The sequence below is a fragment of the Fusarium musae genome, chromosome 6 (genome assembly GCF_019915245.1).
Source record: "Fusarium musae strain F31 chromosome 6, whole genome shotgun sequence".
NCBI lineage: Eukaryota > Fungi > Ascomycota > Sordariomycetes > Hypocreales > Nectriaceae > Fusarium > Fusarium musae.
The window spans coordinates 4008743-4019363 of NC_058392.1; the positions used below are offsets into that span (position 1 = coordinate 4008743).

General features: G+C 47.4%; 3 protein-coding genes across 3 annotated transcripts; 2 read left to right on the forward strand and 1 right to left on the reverse strand.

Moving 5' to 3' along the window:
- Positions 1-2059: 2059 nt before the first annotated feature.
- J7337_009094 (uncharacterized protein) lies at positions 2060-3586 on the forward strand (the record flags this gene model as incomplete). The annotated part of the gene is made up of 1 exon (XM_044826695.1): positions 2060-3586. The coding sequence occupies one exon, from the start codon at positions 2060-2062 to the stop codon at positions 3584-3586; it is 1527 nt and encodes a 508-aa protein (XP_044679612.1).
- Positions 3587-5007: 1421 nt separating this feature from the next.
- On the reverse strand, positions 5008-6500 carry J7337_009095 (uncharacterized protein; the record flags this gene model as incomplete). The annotated part of the gene is made up of 3 exons (XM_044826696.1): positions 5008-5695; positions 5774-5968; positions 6022-6500. The coding sequence occupies 3 exons, from the start codon at positions 6498-6500 to the stop codon at positions 5008-5010; spliced, it is 1362 nt and encodes a 453-aa protein (XP_044679613.1).
- A 1356-nt stretch (positions 6501-7856) lies between these two features.
- J7337_009096 (uncharacterized protein) lies at positions 7857-8992 on the forward strand (the record flags this gene model as incomplete). Its single annotated transcript, XM_044826697.1, has 4 exons — positions 7857-8092; positions 8156-8169; positions 8225-8417; positions 8467-8992. The coding sequence occupies 4 exons, from the start codon at positions 7857-7859 to the stop codon at positions 8990-8992; spliced, it is 969 nt and encodes a 322-aa protein (XP_044679614.1).
- Between the last annotated feature and the right edge of the window lie 1629 nt (positions 8993-10621).

The window sequence follows — 10621 nt, forward strand, 5'->3', positions numbered from 1 at the left end:
GTAGGCTTCGTGATTGGATTAAGTCAGGAGTGTTACATCTCATCGCCGAAAGGGTATTCAGTAGCTTACCTGAATGGGTATTGAGTGTTGTGCACCGTCTGGTAAGCACCATTCAACCTCTGGACTGCGTTTATGAAGTCTCAGCATATCGTTATTAAATAGGCCCTGGGCATCAAGCAGCACAACTTACCCATTTTCATCTCGCCACCAGGTCAAAATCACACCAAGACTTCGCTGGGTAGGGTTAGGGTCAAGAGTGCTGTCAAGGACGTCTTCGAAGTATAACCGCAGCATTATGTCCTCAACCTCGCCCACCCCTTCTAATGAGATCGAGACACTGTCTTTGACGTTGCTGATAAATCCTGAATCTTCTTTGGCAGCTTGTATATAACTGCGCCAAGACGATTCCGAGGAAGACCTTGCTGGGCATTGAAATGGCTCTTGGCGAAAAAGGTCGTTTGCATGAACACCGTCGAGTAACATCTGCCATACAAGCATTCCAAAGGAGAAACAGTCGGTGTATACTAAAGCGTCGCTCTCCACCGGACTTGTGACTTCAGGTGCCTGAAAAGGTAGAGTCCCTCCAACCGTTATACGTGCTCCCGGATCTTGCTCAACAAAGAAAATGCAAAAACCAAAGTCAATTAATTTTGCCTTGAATAAACCCCCCTTATCCTCAAATACTACCACATTTTCACATTTTATGTCACCGTGTACTATTCCCTCTTGGTGTAAAACCGCAAGCCCTCGAGCAACATGATGGCACAGTGCCGCCTTTATTCGAAGATCCTGGGTCCGGCCAGATCGGATGAAGTCTTCGAGGGTTCCGCACTCTGCATATTCAATAACAAGTACTGGTCGTAGAATATTTTGTTCGTATTCCCATATAATATTCAGGAGATCGACTATCTCTGCGGATTGTGATACCCGCTCGTTCGTAAGAACGCGGATCTCTCGGATGAGTGCATCCATTTGTTTAGAAACAGTGGCCCTCATTTCAGGAGCATCCAGAAAGGTACCGTCTTGATAGCCATGTGCGATCTTTAGAATGACGATATCACCCGGAACAAGTCTCCGGTTATATGCATGGATACGACGGCTGAGCCTGTGCCGACGGACTGTAAAGGTAGATCCTGAGCCAAGTTCAGCCCCGTCAAGAGCATTCACGAGTTCAAAACTAATCCACTTTGTTTGTCCGAGGATGTTACTAAGTACTTCCAGAAGTGTCACCAGGTCCTTTTGGTCGTCGAGAGGATTTTTCGATGTCGGACGAGGAACGGAATCAAGCCTGGATCGTGGGTGCCTGGCAAACTCGGCTGAGCTCAAAAGAGGGGCACAGAATTTCTTCATGACGGAAGCTTCATCCATTATGAAAATGTTAATGTTCAAGGATAATAGGAGAACTGGCTTGATGTTAGACCTTTGCGGGTAAGGGTAACTGGTATAGACGAAGTACTCGAGGGTTACTAGACTTTTTATCAAACCTGGGGCTTTGAAAAGAGGGCCTAAGCTTTGTTTCCTAATCCATTCGGTCTTCCAATGGGTGCCTCCGTCGTTGAGCGGAACAAGGCAAGTTAGATCGGACCATGAGCAAGCCTCAGTAAAGAGATCGGCGAATCAAAGTGTGCCACATCATAAGACGAGGCTTATAGTATGCTGAGTGGCTGCCTGCAAACGGTCGAGATATTACGGTGGCTGGCTGACTGGCTTGAAAACATGTTTCAAATCTCGAGGTTGATTATGACATGCATGCCTCAGGCAACAACAGCCCCCTCCCAGTCTTAAGATACTAATAAATCTCACAAAACAGCTGCCCAAGTACGCTGAGCCTGACATCCTTATCCTTTTCACCATATTTCAACTTTTCAATAGACTGGGATCATCTATCATCATGACAGAATACGCAGGGTTGGCCTTGAGCATCCCAGGCTTAGTATTCACTTGTGTTCAGTATTACGAGGCCTTTTTCACTTTTGCCAACGCCCAAAAAGAAAGGGAGGACCTCAGTATACGATTCGCAGTTGAGGAAAAGGTATTTTCAAATTGGAAAGCTAAAGCCATGCCCGACAGCAAGAATCTTGCCACCAGCGACCCTACCTTAGTCAAGTTGACAATAGACTGCCTAGGTCAAATCCAAAGTGCTTTCGAAGAGTACGTCAAGATTGGGAACAGCAGTCAAGATGGCAACCCTGAGTGGGCCGCTTCAATAGATTCACTCGTAACGGCCCTAAAGAGAGTTGGATGGGCATTAAATGGATCCAAAACGGTGCCTGAACTATGGAAGAAGCTCAAAATATATAACGACGCCCTGAATAGGCTCTGGAAGTCAACTGACGCTGTCGTTCAGCGTCATCTACTTCTCTCATTGGACAATTTTAACAACGCCGAGGGCTTGAGACTGATGGAAATGGCACTTACGAGGGCTGATATATCTGAGTATCAGGAGCTAGCTGCCGCAGTACGGTTGCGCCGAATTGTTCTTGAGGCTAAGGATAGGGAGACTGGGTCACTCTATGCTGGGCAAACCAGCCACTATCTGGGAGACCTGGGACAGCTTGAGGATTATTTGGGACTTGACGCCGCAGCATTTCGCCCATCCATTTCAACACTAAGCACAGATTTACCCCGCACTGCTATTGTAAACGGCCGAGACGCCATTCTGGAATGGAAATTGTACAAGACAGATACCCCTGACGATATGAACCAGAGGCAATATGAATGGGTTGTTAGGAGCAGTATGAGATCACTGGCCAAGTTGCTGTCTCAAACCCCAAAGCCGGCTGGACTCAGGGCTCTCAATTGCCTAGGCTTCTACGAACCTTCAGCCCGTGGTCTTGGCACTCCTGTGTGCTTTGCCTTCTCACCTCCTCCTCTTGCATACAGGGAACCAATCTCTCTTGCCAAGCTTATGGAGATGAATAAAGAGGTGGTTGACCCTGAGGGAAATATAATGCCGTTTGAGCTTGGCGGTGTATCAGTTGACAGTCATATGTATTTGGGTGATCGTTTTGCTCTAGCTACTACACTTGCACGAGCTGTCCAACAACTCCACAATCTAGGTTGGCTGCATAAGGGAATCCGAAGCCAGAATGTACTCTTCTACCGCCCCAACGATGTTAGAGGTGTCTGGAGACCAGAACCAAGGGACCTTTATCTCGTGGGCTATGAGTTTGCTCGCCCAGCATCACAGGCCAGTCTCTCAATTCCGGTAGAGAACAAATCCGGTGTGACGATCTATCACCACCCGTTATACGTTGACAGCCAGAATGCCCGATACGAGTCCCGCTTTGACCTCTATAGCCTTGGAGTTGTCCTCATCGAGATTGCTTGCGGCAAAACGGCTATCCAGATGGCCCAACATGGCAGGGTTGACACCTCTGCGCCCTGGGAGTGGGATCTCTATATTGCTCACTATCTACTATCGGAGGTCGAAAGAAAAATGGGCAAAGTTTATGGAGAGGTAGTTCGGCGCTGTATTAAGGGCGAAGTCGGAAATGAAGGCTCAGGGCAGAAGGGTAACTATCAGACTTACCTTAAGAGCCTTGACGTAGATATAGTTGGAAAGTTGGAGTTGTGCTATGCCTAACAGAGATTTCATCGCGATCGAGTTATCCACTATTTTCTGTAGTTCATGGATCAGAGATCAGTGATTAATGAAGAGTTGGGAGTTTGTAAAAAGAAGCAAGGCAAACTTGAGTTGAGATATCAATACAAGAGACAATAAGTTAGCCTGTTAGGCAATGGGTGCCTTGTGATTGTCTAGCCGCAAAACAAGATCAATCCTTGCCGTATAATGACTAAAAGAGATATCACTAGTCCCATAACTCTTCTTAATGGGATTGCCAAGCCAATGATTCTATACATATCAGCAATGTTTCCTTCTATCTGCCGCCAAGGCACTGATGAGAGACTTCTTGTGGTACAAGTCACATGATGGAAGCGCACGGAATACTTTTAGCTAACGAGCTCTATACTGAATTTTAGTCCACCCATTTGGCACAGCTCGAACTGCCTTATTCTATAGCTGCGCGGTACAGTTAACACCCAGCAATAACAAAAGATTGAGGCCGATAGATAGGGTACTACATTAACGGCTCAGTGGCAATAGCAAGCACATGCCTGGAGATAATGGGGGATATCGTGGCCTTGAAGCTGCAGATTCATCATCCTGTTTCAACGAAGTGCTTCGCCTGCCGACTGTCAGCTCTCTCCACAACTACATTAATTAAACAGCCATTCCACTATCCTACGCCAGTTTGATATGTGGATATTATGACGGCAAGGGAGTTCTAGTTGATTAAAAAGAAGTTGTCCAATTTAGTAGATGCTACGAGAATGACCTGAAGCTAGATTACATACCCCCATTGTGTTTCAATTTAACCAATCCTTCATATTCCTTCATCAGCAATGCCTAAACAAGCTTAGTCGCATATAATTCGGCTGCTACTGTCAGAATCTCCGGTCGAACAACTCCAATCTGAACCCGAATCCTCTGTGACGTTGACATGGGGATCAAGGGCATTAGTCCACAAGCCAAGAAGCCTGCCCAGGCCAGGACCCATAGTATCCGGGTCAGGAGACCATGAGTCGGAAATCTGAAGCATCTCCTCCATCTCCCTGTGGACTTCTTTCATCGTCAGGGAAGTACAAGAACGTGATGCCGAACTGTCAGAAGTAGTAGTGCCTGTTGAAGGAGGGCCAATAGTTACAACATTCGGAGGGCGAGCCATGTTAGGTCGAATAAGACCCGGAGTGTGGAAAGGACGTTGCCTACCGAATACTGGTGGTATTGGGGTGCCAAAGTTTTGAATGTTCAACGTCATACCCGGACAGCGTAGTGACTCCCACGCTTCAGGTAAAATGACAGTTCCATCCTCGGCGCAGAAATTGTATTTTCCTTCTTTCAAAATAGCTGTCGCGGGGTATCCCAAGCTCAGGGAAGAGAGCCTTTTACGCAGTGACTGCAGTAAAGATAAATCAGCAGATGCTAGACGCTTTATTATCTCCTCAACTCACATCCAGATTCTTGCATGAAGCATACGGGAAGGTGAGTCTTTTACCCGTGTGTAGCTCAACAACGTGGATAGGCTCTACTACATCACCGAGACGGAAGAAAAGGCAGATAGAAGCATCAGTGTCAACAACAGCCCCGGATCTATTCTTCAATGGAGGGCGGGAGATTGACATGGCGATCCAAGTTCGCTCCCTAGAGCTCCATTGACTGGCAGCATCGATACAATCGTCGATTCGTTGGCGGACGCGTTGATCGAGTGAGTCATATTGCTCGAGGAGTCCTGGACGCTTCTTCCACCTGGACTTGGAGGTTGCTTGCGAGAGACCAGACCTGACATGTTTGTCGTCCAGTTCAAGCCGTTTGAATGTCTTGATTGGGATGCGGTTGAAATGAGCGGCAAGATCAATTTGCCAGACCTCAAGATCTTGATCCTTCCATTCATTGTGCGATCCTAGCATAAGATTTCGTTTGATCCAGTCTCTGGCAGCAGTCAGCAGATTTGGGCCAGGTTGACTGGCCGGCTGTGGATCTCTTTGTGTTGGAGTGCTAGTGGTCTCTACTATGGTATCGGCCAAAGCCTCGGTGTCCTTGGACAATTCTGGCGACTCATTTTCGGCTGTTGGAATGGTTTCGACAGGTTTAATCTCTTCAACCTTGGTGTCGACCGCAATGGTAGGTGTACTGCAAAATATCTTGACGTTAGTCGAGTTCAAATATCCCCGTCCTCCAGAACAAGGGAAACAATTTAAAAGGCACTACCTTGAAACACTGCAAGTGCTGTGGGTATCTGTGATGGAAGAATTGCTAGAAGATAGTGGCGGAGCGATGATGGCCCATTTGGCCAACTTCTTGGACCAGTACTTGTAGTGACTTGCTCGTTTAAAGGCCATCTGTTCTGCCAGCTGTCTGATCGTATTCTCTGTCTCAAAGCTGCCTGGGACTCGAGTCTGTGCACTAGTGGAATTGTCAAGTTAGTACACGCAGCGTATAGGAGGACCCGAGCTTACCGCATCTGGTGCTGCGCGATACTGCCCAAGAGATAGCGCAGCATGAGTTCAAACTTGATTTGCGTCAACCAGTGCCGAAAGTACCTGAGCTGGACCTCGAGGTGCTTCCAGGATTTATAGCTCAAGACCCCGGTCTGAGCGATGCATTGCAGATACTTTCCTGCTTCCTCCCGTGGCATCTCATTGAGCTGCTTGTCGCCGGCAAAGCTCTCTGTGTGCCGCACCAACATGATCAAGATACCAATGTAGATCTTTTCGCACGTGGCTGATAGGCGCTTGATGTCTTCAAGGCATAGTTTTGTGAGTGCATTTTCTTGAATGACATCATCTACCTTGATCAATTTCAAGGCCGTTGAGTTGATCAAATTTATTAGCTTGGGAAGCCTCTGTCGGGCTGTTCTATTGGCTTCCGAGTGTACCTGTAGGGAGCTTGCCAGACTGAGGCCAAGTTTGGCAACAGGCTCAATATCGTGGGCCATGGTTCAACAAGGATAAATAACGGAAATGAGAAAGGAAGGGGGACGTAGAAAGTAGTTCACTGTCTAGTTTTATTGAAATCAGGCAGCGGGTTGAAAACACGCCATCTTATTATTTCTTATCATTACCCCTCAATATGTGCATCACTGTAGCCAATCATCAAAGTTGTTGGTTGCACTTCTGTCTGACATGACTCTAGGACTATTGAACAACGTGTCATACATAAGCCACCATTGAAACGATTGGTACTTTGGTCACTAATCTGCTGCATTAAGACGAATTTGGAAGAAACGTTGACCGCTCCTTGCGGGGTTGAAACGTATCTCTACCACGATTTAGATGGACTGAGTCTTTCCAGTCGGTAATAAGATGAGTCGATACTGGCATGGAATGGGAGATACGGCCACTGCGTTGATCAGAGCTTATTCACCCCGGTTGAGACCTTGGCGTTCTATCACACACTTGTGCAACGTGCCGTCTCATTCTGCCCGACATCAGACGCTTCCGTTTAAACCAAAGACAGATCATTTTTCCCGGCCCCTAATGTAAAGATCTTGGAGGGGCAGTCACTTCAGGTTTTGGCTGTCAGGTACACGCTCATTGCATACTCCTCGTGGTTGTCTTACTGGAAGCTTGTGACAGAAGAGTTGCATCTCGTGCTACACGTCAACGCCACATGAAGCTACACTTATTGAAGAAATAATCAAACGTTCCTAATCTCCTGTAAACACGAGGATTTCTTATGTTGCCACGACTTCCGTACACTGCTGCTTTGTCCACGGATCGCAGAATGTGATGATCATCAGGCTGAGCTATGACAATATGTTACATGGGGTCGCTGTGCTCTCTTTGTTGTCTCCTTTCTCTTGTCTTATAGTATTTATATTAGGCTTTGAGGGAATGCAGCTAATGGTTGCACGGGTGCATGGGGAACAGATGAAAACAGCAACGACTGCATGTTTTCAACCGACCCCGACCTCAGACTTGCCAACATCTTCACTATATATTATCTGAGCCTTTTGAGCTGTCAATCCTGTAAACCTGTTCTGCTGACCAAGGCGGCGTGGCGGCGTTTGATTGGATTTCAGTCCATCAGTCTTTCGCCAGCATGGATGGGCTCAAGGTTATAGATAGGATCAGACATAAGTCTAAAGAAACTGCCATCTCAGCCCACTATTCTTTGCGTAGCACCTAAATATCTCATCCATCAGTCATACCTTCACCAACACTATTCACTGCGCTACCTGTACTCAACATGTGTAGCGATAACCCCGGGTGCAATGGTAACGTGACAACACACGTTACGTCCTGGGCCTATTGTACCACAAAAGTTTACGACGCTTCATCAGCGCGAAATTATGTCGGCATTCGCCCTTCCAGGACTTGTCAAGCGGGTGTTGCAAGCACAGCCGGGCTCTTCCGATTCTGACCAACGAGTTGACAGCTACGAACAAGTCGACGACATTGCGTCTCCGAGTGTCAATGTCATTCCTTGTAGAGTTGTTGAGCTGCCGAGTCGTGAGGCGGCGAAAGCCTTTGCTGATGTGTACTTTTCTACTGTTCATCTGGCGTTTCCGTTTATTCCGCAGTCGCTGTTTATGAGATCGCTTGATCAAGCCCTGGATTCGTCGGATGATTGTTCTTTGGATAACACCAGATTGGCACTGATATGTAAGTTACAGCCATCTTTATGTCATTGAAGGGTCGTTGCTGATATTATGGATAGATGTCATTTGTGCTATCGGAGCTTACTATACCAGCATACCAGGAGAGCAAATCGGAGCCAACAAGTGTCATGAAGTTTACTTCCTTCAGGCACTCTCTCTGGCTCTACCCGCAGGGGCAGACCGATCAATTCACCATGTGTCTCTGCTCTTAGCTCAATGCTTCTACATGCTAGCAGTCTGCCGAACAGACAGGTAAGTCCGGGTCCATTATCATTCCACTTATGCATAGTTAACTTGGCAGTTGTTGGGCAACATTGGGTCAAACTGTCCGCATGGCCCAGAGCATTGGGTTGCATGTAGAGCAAAATGATCCCCAGAGGCTCAAGGGACCAGGTCGGTTACTCGTCGAGCGGCGACGGCGGATCTGGTACTGTATATACGTCTTGGATCGACTGATCTCTCTGCAATTAGGTCGACCGCCAGCGATCCATGAGGACTACTGCCATGTCCCATTACCCTCTAGGCTTGGCGACTCGGACATTGATTGGGACGGGGACGAGTTTCCGGCAATGTTTGATGGGCCTTCTGTTGGTGACTACCATCTAGAAGTCATCTCCTTCTCCAAGATCGTCAGCCAGGTCCTGCGGGATCTGTATAGCCCGAGAGCTGGTCAGAATTTGACAAGTGATCTGTTTAATACCAAGGAACTCGATCTCAAGCTCATACAATGGAAGCAGTCGCTACCCAGAACATTGCGGTTCGACTTGGGACATGCTTTTGACAAGTCTTTCATCTTCAAGCGCCAGGCACGTATCCATCAGAACTGAATACTCACTGGTCAACGCTAATATACCGAAGCGGAGCATGTTGGCGACCAAGTATCACCATCTACGAGCTCTCATTCACAGACCATACCTCTGCTACCCCGTCATGCGCAATCTAGATGACGAGACAGACATTGCACTCAGTCAGCCAAACTGGGCCCTTGTCAGCATGTATGAAAAGGTATGCATCGCCGAGGCACGCGAGGCAGCACGCCTACTGCACTGCATATCATGCGAAAAAGATTTAGTCCAGGAATTTCCCTGGTGGCAGATGATTTCGTGTTTGATCTGCGCAGGGTCTATCTTGGTAGTCTCGAGCATTTTTAGTCAGCAGACGGGTGATGCGTTGGATGGTTTCGACGCCGATAGTATTTCGGATGATGCGGAGACTTGTTTGAGGGTGTTTGAAGCTTTGAGTGTCAACTCGAAGGGTGCGAGGATTGCGAGGGATATGATGGAGGGGCTGAAGGAATGCGGGTTGAGATGGAGTATGTGCACGCGTTTCTTTCTTGGAGGCGATGCTAACCGTTTTTATAGGAAACGCGACGATGGCATCTGAACCACCTTATGCAGCACTTCCAGCATCTCATACAGCCCTGACCACTAGAGGTCACATTCCAAGTCTAGATGGGCAGGACGCGTCCGTATCAGATTTCTCGTTCACGACTCCGAGCGCCTGGCCAGCAGAGATTGTCGATTCCATGGCGTGGTCAGTCCAATTCTTTGGCGCCGTTCAATCTGGGGAGTAAACGCGTGTCCAAGATGGTTGGTATCCTCCCTGCAGCAGCATTGCGGACGATGGAGTAGAGTCCCGGTCACCGCGTTATGAATTACTAGGTGAGACGATGATGGATTGCTACACTCAAGTCCACGATGGCGACGGAATCATGAGATATAGTACATATGTTGAAAGAGACTTATTGAGCCAGTGGCTGCAACGCGTATCGTTTCATGCGTTTCGTGATGACGTGACGCGACTCATCTTGCGGTGGGGACATAGCAGGTGTTAATCCAATTAAACAGCTCAAAGCTCTAGAGGATCAAGAGTTGCAGGGTAGTTAGTTTTTTAATCAGTTTACCATAAGCTTCAAACACTATTTAATACAAATATTGATTTATTTATCTTCTGCACATACTGATGATTTGTAAATAATTACAGCTATTTTTCTTTTATAGTATTCTCAGTTGCAATTGAATGTAGATCCGCTGTTGCTGCCCTGGGTTGCTCTAATGCGTTCTCATTTCATCTAACTAAATACAATACCTCAACCTATTCCAAGCTCGACAACTATAGAGTAAATGGCAAGTATCTGATTGCATCACACAAGCAAACCACACCGCTACAGCACGCAATAACCATAATCCTGTTTTGCGCACGCTTTACAGCTCGGCAATACCAGTCAAACACCTCGTGGCCATCCCGAGATTCCCGATAAGCTGAAATGATGCAATCCCCATTCGTAGCGCATGCAGCTGAAGGAGTTCAGACCAGGGAATTAGCGACAAAGACGTAATCCCAGCGGAGATCATACGTTGCACAATTAATGATCGAAGATTGCAGCTCCAAAGCGGAGAACTAGTAATGTGGATGACGGAATGGCGTACAGCTCTTGGCCCAACGCGGTAAGGTCG